Below are 15,795 nucleotides of genomic sequence, written 5' to 3'. Positions count from 1 at the left end.
CTTAAAAGAGAATAAAATACCTAGGAATCCACTTGCAAGGGATGTGAAGGACCTCTTCAAGAAGAACTGCAAACCACCGCTCAACGAAATAAAAGAGGATACAAACAAATGGAAGAACATTCCATGCTCATGGATAGGAAGAATCAATATCATGAAAATGGCCATACTGCCCAAGGTAATTTATAGATTCAATGCCATCCCCATCAAGCTACCAATGACTTTCTTCACAGAATTAGAAAAAACTAAAGTTCATATGGAACCCAAAAAAAAGCCCGCATTGCCAAGTCAATCCTAAGCCAAAAGAACAAAGCTGGAGGCATCACGCTATGTGACTTCAAACTATACTACAAGGCTACAGTAACCAAAATGTAACCAGCATGGTACTGGTACCAAAACAGAGATATAGACCAATGGAACAGAACAGAGCCCTCAGAAATAATACTACACATCTACAACTATCTGATCTTTGACAAAACTGACAAAAACAAGAAATGGGGAAAGGATTCCCTGTTTAACAAATGGTGCTGGGAAAACTGGCTAGCCATATGTAGAAAGCTGAAACTCGATCCCTTCCTTACACCTTGTACAAACATTAATTCAAGATGGATTAAAGACTTAAATGTTAGACCTAAAACCATAAAAACCCTAGAAGAAAACCTAGGCAATACCATTCAGGACATAGGCATGGGCAAAGACTTCATGTCTAAAACACCAAAAACAATGGCAACAAAAGCCAAATTTGACAAATGGGATCTAATTAAACTAAGGAACTTCTTCAGAGCAAAAGAAACTACCATCAGAGTGAACAGGCAGCCTACAGAATGGAAGAAACAAATTTACAAGAAAAAACCAAATAACCCCATCAAAAAGTGGGCAAAGGATATGAACAGACACCTCTCAAAAGAAGACATTTATGCAGCCAACAGACACATGAAAAAATGCTCATCATCACTGGCCATCAGAGAAATGCAAATCAAAACCACAATGAGATACCATCTCACACCAGTTAGAATGACGATCATTAAAAAGTCAGGAAACAACAGGTGCTGGAGAGGATGCGGAGAAATAGCAACACTTTTACACTGTTGGTGGGACTGTAAACTAGTTCAACCACTGTGGAAGACAGTGTGGTGATTCCTCAGGGATCTAGAACTAGAAATACCATTTGACTCAGCCATCCCATTACTGGATATATACCCAAAGGATTATAAATCATGCTGCTATAAAGACACATGCACATGTATGTTTATTGTGGCACTATTCACAATAGCAAAGACTTGGAACCAACCCAAATGTCCACCAATGATAGACTGGATTAAGAAAATGTGGCACATATACACCATGGAATGCTATACAGCCATAAAAAATGATGAGTTCATGTCCTTTGTAGGGACATGGATGAAGCTGGAAACCATTATTCTCAGCAAACTATTGTAAGGACAAAAAACCAAACACCGCATGCTCTCACTCATAGGTGGGAATTGAACAATGAGAACACTTGGACACAGGAAGGGGAACATCACACACTGGGGTCTGTTGTGGGGTTGGGGGGAGGGGGGAGGGATAGCGTTAGGAGATATACCTAATGTAAATGACGAGTTAATGGGTGCAGCTCACCAAGATGGCACATGTATACATATGTAACAAACCTGCACGTTGTACACATGTACCCTAGAACTTAAACTGTGTGTGTGTGTGTGTGTGTATATATATATATATATATAAAATCCTACTGCCTTTCTGGAGAGACTGAGGGAGGCATTGAGGAAGCATACCTCCCTGTCACCTCACTCTATTGAAGGCCAACTAATCTTAAAAGATAAATTTATCACTCAGTCAGCTGTAGACAAAAAATTCAGAAGTCCGTCTTAGGCCTGGAGCAAAACTTAGAAACCCCATTGAACTTGGCAACCTTGGTTTTTTATAATAGATATCAGGAGGAGCAGGCGGAACAGGATAAAAAAAAAAAAGGCCACCGTTTTAGTCATGGCCCTCAGGCAAGTGGACTTCAGAGCCTCGGGAAAAGAGAACAGTTGGGCAAATCAAATGCCTAATACGGCTTGCTTCCAGTGCGGTCTACATGGACACTTTAAAAAAGATTGTTAAAGTAGAAGTGAGCCTCCCCCTTGTCCATGCCCCTTATGTCAAGGGAATCACTGGAAGGCCCACTGCCCCAGGAGATGAAGGTCCCCTGAGTCAGAAGCCACTAACCAGATGATCCAGCAGCAGGACTGAGGGTGCCTGGGGCAAGCGCCAGCCCATGCCATCACCCTCACAGAGCCCCAAGTATGCTTGATCATTGAGGGCCAGGAGGTAAACTGTCTCCTGGACACTGGCTTGGCCTTCTCAGTCTTACTCTCCTGTCCCAGACAACTGTCCTCCAGATCTGTCACTATCCAAGGGGTCTTAAGACAGCCAATCACTAGATGCTTCTTCCAGCCCCTAAGTTGTGACTGGGGAGCTTTACTCTTTTCTCATGCTTTTCTAATTATGCCTGAAAGCCCCACTCCCTTGTCAGGGAGAGACATTCTAGCAAAAGCAGGGGCCATTGTACACCTGAACATAGGAGAAGGAATGCCCATTTGTTGTCCCCTGCTTGAGGAAGGAATTAATCCTGAAGTCTGGGCAACAGAAGGACAATATGGACGAGCAAAGAATGCCCGTCCTGTGTTCAAGTTAAACTAAAGGATTCCGCCTACTTTCCCTACCAAAGGCATTACCCCTTTAGACCCGAGTCCCAACAAGGACTCCAAAAGATTGTTAAGGACCTAAAAGTCCAAGGCCTAGTAAAACCATGCAATAGCCCATGTAATACTCCAGTTTTAGGAGTACAGAAACCCAACAGACAGTGGAGGTTAGTGCAGGATCTCAGGATTATCAATGAGGCTGTTGTTCCTCTATACCCAGCCGTACCTGACCCTTATACTCTGTTTTCCCAAATACCAGAGGAAGCAGAGTGGTTTACAGTCCTGGACCTCAAGGATGCCTTTTTCTGCATCCCTGTACATCCTGGCTCTCAATTCTTGTTTGCCTTTGAAGATCCTTCGAACCCAGCGTCTCAACTCACCTGGACTGTTTTACCCCAAGGGTTCAGGGATAGCCCCCATCTATTTGGCCAGGCATTAGCCCAAGACTTGAGCCAGTTCTCATACCTGGACACTCTTGTCCTTCAGCACGTGGTGATTTAATTTTAGCCACCCGTTCAGAAACCTTGTGCCATCAAGCCACCCAAGCACTCTTAAATTTCCTCGCCACCTGTGGCTACAAGGTTTCCAAACCAAAGGCTCTGCTCTGCTCACAGCAGGTTAAATACTTAGGGCCAAAATTATCCAAAGGCACCAGGGCCCTCAGTGAGTAATGTGTCCAGCCTATATTGGCTTATCCTCATCCCAAAACACTAAAGCAACTAAGAGGATTCCTTGGCATAATAGGCTTCTGCTGAACATGGATTCCCAGGTATGGCGAAATAGCCAGACCATTATGTACACTAATTAAGAAAACTCAGAAAGCCAATACCCATTTCATAAGATGGACACCTGAAGCAGAAGCAGCTTTCCAGGCCCTAAAGAAGGCCCGAACCCAAGCCCCAGTGTTAAGCTTGCCAACAGGGCAAGACTTTTCTTTATATGTCACAGAAAAAAACAAGGATCCTTACACAGGTCCGAGGGACCAGCTTGTAACCTGTGGCATACCTGAGTAAGGAAATTGATGTAGTGGCAAAGGGTTGGCCTCATTGTTTACTGGTAGTGGCAGCAGTAGCCGTCTTAGTATCTGAAGCAGTTAAAATGATACAGGGAAGAGATCTGACTGTGTGGACATCTCGTGATGTGAATGGCATAGTCACTGCTAAAGGAGACTTGTGGCTGTCAGACAACCGTTTGCTTAAGTATCAGGCTCTATTACTTGAAGGACTGGTGCTGTGACTACGCAGTTCTTAATGCAGTCACATTTCTTCCAGACAGTGAAAAAAAAAAAAAAATGGAACATAACTCTCAAACCTGTGCCACTTGAGGGGACCTTCTAGAGGTTCCCTTGACTGATCCCAACCTCAACTTGTGTACTGATGGAAATTCCTTTGTAGAAAAAGGACTTTGAAACGTGGGGTATGCAGTGGTCAGTGATAATGGCATACTTGGAAGTAATCCCCTCACTCCAGGAACTAGTGCTCAGCTGTCAGAACTAATAGCCCTCACTCGGGCACTAAAATTAGGAGAAGAAAAAAGGGTAAATATATATTCAGACTCTAAGTCTGCTTACCTAGTCCTACATGCCCATGCAGCAATATGGAGAGAAAGGGAATTCCTAACTTCCGAGGGAACACCTATCACACATCAGGAAGCCATTAGGAGATTATTATTGGCTGTACAGAAACCTAAAGAGGTGGCAGTTTTACACTGCCGGGGTCATCAGAAAGGAAAGGAAAGGGAAATAGAAGGGAACTGCCAAGCCAATATTGAAGCCAAAAGAGCCATAAGGCAGGACCCTCCATTAGAAATGCTTATAGAAGCACCCCTAGTATGAGGTAGTCCCCTCTGGGAAACCAAGCCCGAGTACTCAGAAGAAGAAATAGAATGGGGAACCTCACGAGGACATAGTTTCTTCCTCTCAGGATGGCTAGCCACCGAAGAAGGAAAAATACTTTTGCTTGCAGCTAACCAATGGGAATTATTTAAACCCTTCACTAAGCCTTTCACTTAGGCATTGATAGCACACATCAGATGGCCAAATTGTTATTTACTGGACCAGGCCTTTTCAAAACTATCAAGCAGATAGTCAGGGTCTGTAAAGTGTGCCAAAGAAATAATCCCCTGCACTGCAGGCCATACATTTCAATCCCTATCTTTAACCTACTTGTTAAGTTTGTCTCTTCCAGGATCGAAGCTGTAAAACTACAAGTCATTCTTCAAATGGAGGCTCAGATGCAGTCCATGACTAAGATCCACCGCACACCCCTGGACTGGCCTGCTAGCCTATGCTCCGATGTTAATGACATCGAAGGCACCCCTCCCGAGGAAATCTCAACTGTACAACCCCTACTATGTCCCAATTCAGAAGGAAGCAGTTAGAGCCCTCATCGGCCAACCTCCCCAACAGCGTTTGGGTTTTCCTGTTGAGAGGGGGGACTGAGAGACAGGACTAGCTGGATTTCCTAGGCCAACTAAGAATCCCTAAACCGAGCTGGAAAGGTGACCGCGTCCACCTTTAAACATGGGGATTGCAACTTAGCTCACACCTGACCAATCAGAGAACTCACTAAAATGCTAATTAGTCAGAAACTGGAGGTAAAGAAATAGCCAATCACCTATCGCCTGAGAGCATAGTGGGAGGCGCAATGATCAGGACATAAACCCAGGCATTCGAGCCAGCATGGCTACCCACTTTGGGTCCCCTCCCTTTGTATGGGAGCTCTGTCTTCACTCTATTAAATCTTGCAACTGCAAAAAAAAAAAAAAAAAAAATCTATTTCCTCCCCTCCCCAGCTCAGGTCTCCACATTACAGCTCAATGGAAAAGATAATGATCCTGTCTCTTGAATCGCCCAGACATGGAGTTTCCCATGGTAGTCTTTAGGCTGTTAGACCAAACTGTGGAAACCCTCACTCTAGGGTGCACACAGAAATTCCAGAAGCCCCGAGGTTGAGGCTGACATGCAAAGCTTCAATGATCACAGCACTAGTTTCTAGCATTACAGAATACTGTCTACTGAGAGTGCTAGCTGATTCTTTGAAGGCACTGTGCAGAAACCCTATGACAACAGTGTCAATGAAATTCATCCATGTTATTGTGTGTAGCTGTACTTTGTTAATTTTCATTGCTATACGATATTCCACTGTATGAATAGACCCCGTAAATTATTAGACTGTTGATGGATATTTTGGTTGTTTCCCATTTGGAGTAATTATTTACAATGCCGCAACAGACATTATTACTCTTATTATTTTGAGAGAGGGTCGTGCTTTGTTGCCCAGGCTGGAGTGCAGTGGTGTGATCACAGCTCACTGCAGCCTCGACCTCCTGGGTTCGGTTCAAGCAATCCTCCCCGCTCATTCTCCCAAGTAGCTGGTACTACAGGAGCACACCAACATGCCTGGATAATTTTAAAATTCTTTTCGGTGGAGATAAGGTCTCACTATGTTGCCCAGGCTGGTTTTGAACTCCTAGCCTCAAGTGATCCTCCTGTCTCAGCATCCCAAAGTGCTGGGATTACCTATGTGAGCCACGGCACCCAGCTGGCATTATTTTACATGTTAAAAAGAACGGAACAACACCCTGATTCTCTGGATTAAGCCATCATCCTTACAAGTAGAGTACATCCTACTCTCCCCCTTGGTTATTCCATCCAATCATACCAGACTTTTAGTTACTCATCAAACGTGCCAGGTACCCTCCTGTCTTAGAAGCACTGCACTGTCTAGTCCTTCTGCTGGGAATGTTCTCCCCAAGATCTGCACAAGCCTGTCTCCCTTCCCTCCTTTAAATCTGCTTCCATGTTGCCTCCATAAGACCTTTTCTGACCACACTATTGGAATTTCAATTTGCTTCTGTAACAGTCATCCCCCTGTATCCTGCTCTACTTCTTTTCTTCACATAATTAGGTATAAATTTACATACGATATATTTTATTATGTTTATGACTTAATCTCCCTCCCCTGGCTAGATGAAAAGCCCTGGAGGAGGAATCTTCTATTTTTGTTCACTGATGTATACTAAGTGCCTACAAGAATGCCTGGCACATAGTAGGAGTTCAAGTGATACTTGTGGAAGGAAGGAGAAGAAGGAAAAAGGGAAAAGAGAGGAGGGAGGGAAAAAGTAGGGGAAGGAGGGAGGCAGAGAGGGAAGAAGTAAAGAAGATAGGAACAAAGGAAAGAAGGAAAGGAGGGGGGAGGAGAGAGAGGAAAGATAGAAGGAATTTTGCCCTGAATAGGCAGACATAGGAGGTTAGTAGATAGAATCAATCAGTGAAAGAATTTTCTAGGATGGCAGAGATTTGAACATGTCCCACTTCTGAAGAAGGGAACCAGTAAAGATTGAAGGTCCAAGAGCATAGACTGAGCCAATTCTGAGAGTGTGTGAGGAAACAAGATCCAGAGCACAGGCAGTGGAATTAGCATTAGACAAGCCCAGGGTTGCAAAAAGCTGCTTTAAATCCTGGTGAATATTTTGTCAAGTTCCCAACAACAGTGGACAGGCTAAACACTTGCCGTGGGATTTCTGTTGCTACAGAATTGTTGGCTCTTGGGGTCCTGAGCTTCCTTCTAGACGGCTGGGCCTGGTAATTTTTAACCAAGTCTTCCTTACTCTACTGCCACCCCTAACCTGTCGGTCATTGACAAGTCAAAGGATGAACGACCATTATAACTGGAGGGAAGGAAGAATGGATGATGATGCAGACAAGTCACAGGCTTATTGGTATGATCCTAGTTGGAAGTGCTGGTTTGGTAGCTTGTTTTTTTCATTATATTTTTCACAGAAGTGGGGTTGAAGTCGTTTGCTATGATTTAATCATGCTACTGGTGGTAGGTTTTGAGGTGAGAATGGAGGTACAATATTTTTGTTATTAAAAATAGGAGACTTTGGGAGGCCGAGACGGGCGGATCACGAGGTCAGGAGATCGAGACCATCCTGGCTAACACGGTGAAACCCCGTCTCTACTAAAAAATACAAAAAAACTAGCCGGGCGAGATGGCGGGCGCCTGTAGTCCCAGCTACTCGGGAGGCTGAGGCAGGAGAATGGCGTAAACCCGGGAGGCGGAGCTTGCAGTGAGCTGAGATCCGGCCACTGCACTCCAGCCTGGGCGACAGAGCAAGACTCCGTCTCAAAAAAAAAAAAAAATAAAAATAAAAAATAAAAAATAAAAAAAAATAAAAATAAAAATAGGAGAATCGGCTGGGTGCGGTGGCTCATGCCTGTAATTCCAGCACTTTGGGAGACTGAGGCGGGCGAATCACTTGAGGCCAGGAGTTTGAGACCAGGCTGGTCAACATGGTGAAATTTGTCTTTACTAAAAATACAAAAATTAGCCAGGTGTGGTGGCGCACACTTGTAATCCCAGCTATATGGATGGCTGAGGCATGAGAATTGCTTGAACCTGGGGGGCGGAGGTTGCGGTGAGCTGAGATTGCGACACTGCACCCCAGCTTTGGCAACAGAATGAGACTCCGTCTCAAAACAAAACATAAATATAGGAGAATGGTAGGAATTGCTGCTGTGGTAAAAGGCAGGGGAATACAGAATTATGTTTAGTTTGTGTCAGTGATGTGAATTCATGGTTGCTATAACCTGCCCAACTGTGCAATGTACAGCCCAGGTCCAGGCATGGAGCTCCAACCCCTCTCTCTTTTTGACCAGCTGAGATAGAACAATGGTACAAATAATTCAAGGCAGCAAAAGCATCTGGGCTGAAGTGATGGACAATGAAGTCAAGGCTAGATGAGAAAGGGAGTAAAGATTTAAGGAAACGGATAGAAATAAAATGGAGGATTCTACAAACTACAGCAGTAATGATCAAACTTTCATGTGTGTAAATATCACCTGGAGGACTACATCCTGAAATTGTTATTCACTAGGTCTGGGTGATGAACAGAATCTCTATCTTCAACAAGGATCCTAGTAGATTCTAATGAAAGAAGGTCATAGACCAATTTTTTGTGAAATAGTGGATTGAAATTGTAGTAAGTTTAAATAAGTGATTTTTTTTTTTTTTTTTGAGATGGAGTTTCATTCTGTTGCCCAGGCTGGAGTGCAGTGGCGCAGTCTTGGCTCACTGTAGACTCTATCTCCCAGGTTTGAGCAATTCTCCTGCCTCAGCCTCCCAAGTAGCTGGGATTACAGGAATATGCCACCACGCCCAGCTAATTTTTTTTTTTTTTTTTTGTATTTTTAGTAGTCATGGGGTTTCACCATGTTGGCCAAGCTGGTCTCAAACTCCTGACTTCAAGTGATCCACCCGCCTCGGCCTCCCAAAGTGCTGGGATCACAGGCACGAGCCACTGCGCCTGGCCAAGAAGTGATATTTTGAAAAGAGCTGAGGAGAAGGAGATGGAACGGGGGGGTAGGGGGGACAGAGAGAGAGAGAGAAATAAAAGGGAGAGCATGTACACAAGACAGCAATAATGAGCTGGAAGAACAGGTCATTATAGTGGGAGATGATGAGTTTGTGATCTCAAAAGGTGAAGCCGACTTGAATGATAAAAGCCTCAGCGAGTGACCAAGGCAGTGGATGGCTGAAGTGCAGTGGAGGTGAACATCACCAGAGGTGAGGAGGTCAAAGTATGGAAAGCCTGGCTAATCCATGTGGACCTGAAGCCACCGCAAATAATAGCAGTACTTGGGGTTGAAGCAAAACTTGAACAGAGTTCAAGGCCATTGGTAAATGAAGGGGAGGAACTACAGGTGGGTACACAAAACAAAATACACGTGGTAGAGGGGTGGAACTAGTTAGGAGTTTTTACACAATAGTGGAAACATGAAATCGGCTAAAGTCAGATGAGTGTTTATTGTTTGCCAGGCTTTTGCATACATTAGTCCATTTAATTCTCAGAAATGACCTTCATATGAAACAGGTACTGATTTTATTCCCATATTAGAATGAAGGAACCAAGTTACTGAGAGGTTAAACATCTCACAGTTTTTATCCACTATGTTATGCTGACTCTCTTAAAAAATGATCATGGAAGATGTGTTAATACATTTCAACTGAAAAAAAAGGTCAGATCCCCTGAATATTGTTAGGAGTTGGGTTAACTGCTTTGGAAAAACAATGGAAATATTTAAATTCTAGTTGTACCAAAATATCTTTTAACATCCAGCAGGTGGCAGCGCTAAGTAACAATTCTATACTAGGTCATCTAACAAACATTAATCCATTCTGCACATATCAAGACTTCTGTACACTCCATGCCTTGATTATTTCTTCAGCAGCATCCAGTGTGCTGTCTTTCTGTAAATTAATGAAATAATCATCATCATTACAGATAGACATAAATTCAAGATGAAGCAAATATTTAAATATACATAATGAAGATTTAATGAAGATTTAAGTGAATATTTGATCTCAAGTGAAGAAAAATTTTCAAAGTGAAAAAGCAAAAGCAGAACCCAAAACAGGAAAACAGTTAACCAAATGAATTATAAATTTACTATTTAACCAAATGAATTATAAATACAGAAATAGGTCGAAGGGTACAGAAGAGTTTACATGGAAAAATAATAGCTATCTGCTCCACCCCCTTTCCACCCCTTCCTATGACTCCCTCTACCTTCAAGATAACCTTTTATGGCAATTTCTGGTTTTAGTTCTAATGGCTACCACCAAAATCTAATAATGTGTTTATGCTTCTATTTCCTTATTTGTGAACTTCACATATTATCTACTATACCTATACTTTGCTCTGAACCAAAAAATTAGTTCATTCACACTACTCTGCCCCTTGTTTTCAAGGTTTCCTAGTTGTAATTATTGAAAAATAGTTTATTTTTTGAATAGGTGATTCATATATATAGCATAAAATTAGACAGGTGTAAGCAGAGAAAATCCAGCCTTCTGATGTTCATCTTCTGTTTCTCTACTTCTTTTTCTTTGTCTTCTCTCTCCACCAGAATGATTCAGTCTGAAAGCCAATAGGTGAGGCTGAGCAAAGCGGCTGTCCGTGTATAGGGCTGGAAGAGCCTTGGCAACCCTAGTGCAGGACATTGCAGCCAGAGTGGAGTGAGCAGGGTGGCCAGCACAGGTGTCATGAGGTGATAGTGCTGGCTGCAATAGGATGTCAGACTCTGAGTGGGGTAAGTGAGGCACCTGTATGGTAGGGTGGCCTCATGTAGGGTCCTGGAGCCTGGATGAGGTGAGGCAGGCATCTGGCATGGTGTCAGTGCCCCAGAGGGGCAAGGAGGACTTCTGTGTAGTAGGTGACAGTGGTGGCCTGGTATGGGGTATTGGAGACCTAGATGGGGGCACCTCTCCAGGAGGATGACAGGAGAGGTCAGCATGGGTGATAAAGCCCAGGTGGGGTGAAGATGTAATGTAGCAGCCTGGCACAAAATGTCAAAGCCTGAACGGGGAAAAGGATATCCTCTCAGGGACTGGGAAGGTGAGGGGTGCGCAGTGGCTTTGACAGGAGATTGATCCCATACAGAAGTATTGATTAAATTAGTAATTACATGACTAGTGGCCAAATCTGGGAAAATCTAAGTGTCAAAATAAGTAATAATAATAATAAATTTTAGCCAACTGTACTATAAAATAAAAATCCAGAAGTCCACATTGATACATATGAATAAGTTAATAAATAAATTGCTTAATGAGATATGGAATATTTTCATAGTACCTTACTATAAAATATTTACTATTTAACAAGAAAAAGTATAACTTTATACTAGAAAAGACTGGCAAACACCACCTTAATCAGGTGGTTAAAGTTAACATCACTGGTAATAGGAATAATTGAAATCATGTGCCACCTGATACAATGAAAAGGATAGAACATCATCACTTCTGTGGTTTCCTGCCAAAGTGCATAGCCTGAATCTGAGCATGAGGAAACATCAAGCTTAAATTGAGGTACCTTCTTAAAAATAATTCGTTGATAATTTTCAAAAGTATCAAGATCATGAAAGTCAAAGAAAACTGAGAAACCATTCTAGCTTGAAGGAGACATGACAACTAAATGTGATGCATGATTCTAGCCTGAATTAATTAAATAAATAGTTATAAAAAGGACATTATTGGGACAATGAATGACATTTAAATTGGATCTGAGGATTAGATGGAGTATCAACGTTAACTTCATGATTTTGAGGGTTATATTGTAGTTTGGGAGGACAATGTCTTGTTTGTAAAGAATACACAAGAAAGTATATGGGGGTGATAGGAGCATCATTAGTAATTAAGTTGACGACTTACTCTGAAATAGTTTAGAAAAAAGTTCTTGAAACTTTTAGGTTGAGAGCATTTCAAAATATTTGTTTTAAAGTAGGTCAGCTTCCCACCTATCTCCCTCAGTCACCCAGTTTTTCTCTCCAGAGGCAACACTGGGATTTCATTATATATTTTTCCAGAGATTTTCATCTATCTTTCTTTTTAAAATTGTATATTTTTTATTATTCTTGTTTATTTATTTTTAACTTTTATTTTAGGTTTGGGGGTACATGTGAAGGTTTGCTACATAGGTAGACTCATGTCACAGGGGTTTGTTGTACAGATTATTTCATCAGCCAGGTATTAAGCACAGTACCAATAGTTACCTTTTCTGCTCCTTTCCCTCCTCCCAACCTCCACCCTCAAGGAGGCCCCAGTGTCTGTTGTTCCCTTCTTTGTGTTCATGAGTTCTCATTATTTTTGGCTCCCACTTATAAGAGAGAACATGTGATATTTGGTTTTCTGTTCCTGTGTTAGTTTACTAAGGGTAATGGGCTCCAGCTCCACCCATGTTCCTGCAAAAGACACGACTTCATTCTTTTTTATGGCTGCATAGTAGTCCATGGTGTATATGTACCACATTTTCTTTATCCAATCTGTCATTGATGGGCATTTAGGTTGATGTAAATGTAGCATCATTTATTCAAGCGGCCCCCACCAGTGAATAATTTTGTTGTTTACAGTATTTTGCTACTACAAATGATGCCTCAGTGAAAATCCTTGAATACAAGTCATTCAAAATGTGCAAGTAAATCCACAAGAAACTTGTAGAAGCAGAATTGTTGGGTCAAAGGGTATGGGAAATCACATCTGGATAGAAATTTTCAAACTAACCACCATAGAGATTTTACGAATTATACTCCCCCTCTCAATTTGTGAGAGTGTTTTATGAAACATTTTAGTTGTTTTGGTTGTTTCCAATCTAAGAGATAAAATAAAATTTCTTTGCAATTCTAATTTTCATTTCTCTTACTATGAAATAAGTTTGACAACTTTTATAAGTTTAACAACTACTAAGGATCTTACCTATAATATTACAAAGTGCTATTTTTGCCTTACACTTATTTATTTTTATCACTTCTATTTTGCTCTGAATTCAAACTGCTTTCTTTCAGTTTCTGTTTTCTTGGTATGGTTTTGTCATTCTTTTATTTTTAGCCTTTCTAAGAGGTGGAGTTAGGTGTGTCCACTTTCCCTAGAAACTTCCAGCTACTTCCACACTGTCTGCCAGTATTGACTGTTGATGTAAGAAGAGTCTGGGTCCACACTGATCCTCCTCTCCTGGCCCCTCTGGAGGCCTTGATCTAGGTGCTCAAAGGAATTGTCTTTGAAGCCCAATATATCAAGCGAGGTATATCTCAGTGTTAACAATTGTGTGACAATTATTATTATTTCCAGGTTCCATTTGTTCTGCTCTTATTTTTTTCTAGCAATTCTACGTATTTTTTTTCCTCTGCATCAATAATTTTTCTGCCTAATATTTTAAAAATTATTTGTTCCTTTCCACTTCCTTCTGTTCACTTATCTCCATCTTTAATGTCCTTACAGAAGTATTTAGTGTTCTTTTAGTGTTCATTATTTTAGCAAATAATGTCACCATAATTTCCAATAGCTTTATTTTTTCTTTTCAATTTCCTACCTGAACTCTGATAGCTCCCATTTGATCTTCTTATAATATCTTACTCTATCTTCCCTGAATTCGTAAAATCTCTGCTTTAATTTCTCATTTTAAAGGTTTTAAATTTGAAATAGCACTAATTTTATTTGCTCTATGGCAACATTTTTTTTTGGGCGAATATTCTCTAACACTTGTTTTTCCTTGTACCTTTCTCTTTTCCTTACAGTGTCCTATATAGATTCACAGTTGGTTCCTCTTTTATTATTATTATTGTTGTTATCATATTTCTTGAGACAGAGTCTCACTCCATTACCGAGGCTGGAGTGCAGTGGAGCAATCTCAGCTCATTGCAACCTCTGCCTCCTGGGTTCAAGTGATTCTCGTGCCTCTGCCTCCCGAGTAACTGAGATTACAGGCATGTGCCACCACACTCACCCCAATTTTTTGTATTTTTAGTAGAGATGGGGTTTCACCATGTTGGCCAGGCTGGTTGTGAACTGCTGACCTCAAATGATCCTCCTGCCCTGGCCTCCCAAAGTGCCGGGATTACAGGTGTGAGCCACCACACCTGGACCCTCCCCTTTGATTATTAATCATTTTTCATTGAATTCTCTTTGTAAGCTTCCACTGCCAAAGCATGTACTATACCTATTGTTCTGGGTAATAAGCATGCTACCTGCTGGCTTTGTCTGTGATTTGAAGATAGATTTGCTGATTTGTATAAGGGAGAAGCTGGGGCAGCACCAGAAAAGAGCAGAAATTCTCCTTGTCTCATAGTAAAATTTAATATAGTTGAAAATTTACATAGTAAAATTTAACTCAGTGGGCGGGAATTCTTTTAGACCAGATTTCTTACCAAATAATTACATTGGTTATCCCCAATTTAATACATCTCTTCCACATTGCTTCAACGTAGCTTTTAGCAAAATGACAGGAGTAAATGAGGAAATCTATAGACCAACCAGAGTCTCCTTTCCACCTGCCTCACATAGTTTCCGGATGACATGACTGTATGTTTTTGCCCTGTTTCCTCCATGATGCCAAACGGTCTAGAGAAGTTCCTGCTGCCAGTGCATCAACTGCTTCTATTGTTCTCAATAATGAGTATGCTGCCTTCTGGCTTTGTCTGTAATTTGAAGATGTAAAAGCAGGATCCTTTCTAGGTATCTTCCCTCTACTATCACCTTCACAGTATTTAGCAACCTTTCCTTAAACACTGGGGAATTTGTTTTCTATTGTCTTAGTTGTTTTTAAATAATTTCTAAAAAGCGATTAGGGAAGGGCTGGGTTTACCATTTTAAAACTGGAAGTCCTATGTTACTACTTTCTTCTGTTAGTTTTGTTTAAAATTTCAAATAATATACCACTATTTCTCAATCCAGTGTAAGATGATGGATATTAATAGTGTTACCATTCTTTACAATTTCAGTCAATTGAATGTTTACATTGTTAGGTTGTTAATATTTATATTCTATTCTGGGCAAGTCTGGCATAGTCTGTCTATCGGTTGTCTCTAAAAGTTGAAAACAGTGTTTATGTTATTCTGACTAGGTTTAAAGATGAGTGAGTTGATAAAGTGTCTTGATCTTAGTAAGACTATTTTCAGTACCAACTATATTTTAAAAACAGCAGTAACATACTTGGAACCTTTTAAAAAAGGAGGAGAAGTTTGATGGTGATAAATCTCTCAACTTTCACTCTTCAGGGATATCTACTTCATTTTCATTTTTAAAGGATATTTTCCTAGATATAGCATTCTAGGCTTTTTTTTTTTTTTTTTTTTTTTTTTAATGTCAGTGCTCAGATGTTATTTCATTGTATTCTGGTCTTCATTGTTTCTGATAAGAAGTTAGTTAACATTTCTAAGGGGACCTGCTGGGCTTATGTGATCCTTGTACCATAAACTCCTGAGTAGTGACTACCATAGGCATGTGCCAGCAAGCCTGGCTAATTAAACATTTTTTTTATAAAGACAGGATCTCATTATGTTTCCCAGGCTGGTCTTGAACTCCTAGACTCAAGCAATCCTCTTGCCTTGGTCTCCCAACATGTTGGGATTACAGGCATGAGCCACTACACCTGACCTCTGGCTGTTTTTTTTTTTTCTGACATCTTCAATACTCTGTTATCCCTATAAGTATTTCATAGCAGATATTATACTTTTAAGTTTTTGAATTTCCACTTGGTTCTTTTTCATCTAATTTCTTAAACATACTTCAAATGTTTACTTTAAAGTCCTTGTCTGCTAATTTCTAGATTTGGG

At 41.0% G+C, this 15,795-nt stretch overlaps 1 protein-coding gene across 2 annotated transcripts in view; it reads right to left on the bottom strand.

Moving 5' to 3' along the window:
- Positions 1-9,472: 9,472 nt before the first annotated feature.
- The window catches only part of KYAT3 (kynurenine aminotransferase 3), a 63,009-nt gene continuing 56,686 nt past the window's right edge, over positions 9,473-15,795 (bottom strand). For both annotated transcript variants that reach the window (XM_007978048.3, XM_073008627.1), the window contains exon 13: positions 9,473-9,940. In XM_007978048.3, coding sequence (XP_007976239.3) covers positions 9,878-9,940 — 63 coding nt within the window. In that variant the 3' untranslated portion in view covers positions 9,473-9,877. The remainder of the gene's footprint in view (positions 9,941-15,795) is intronic.

This window comes from Chlorocebus sabaeus, chromosome 20, assembly GCF_047675955.1.
Source record: "Chlorocebus sabaeus isolate Y175 chromosome 20, mChlSab1.0.hap1, whole genome shotgun sequence".
NCBI classification, from domain to species: Eukaryota; Metazoa; Chordata; class Mammalia; order Primates; family Cercopithecidae; genus Chlorocebus; species Chlorocebus sabaeus.
The sequence above is the reverse complement of the archived record's forward strand: the minus strand, read 5'-3'. Positions and strand labels throughout refer to the sequence as shown.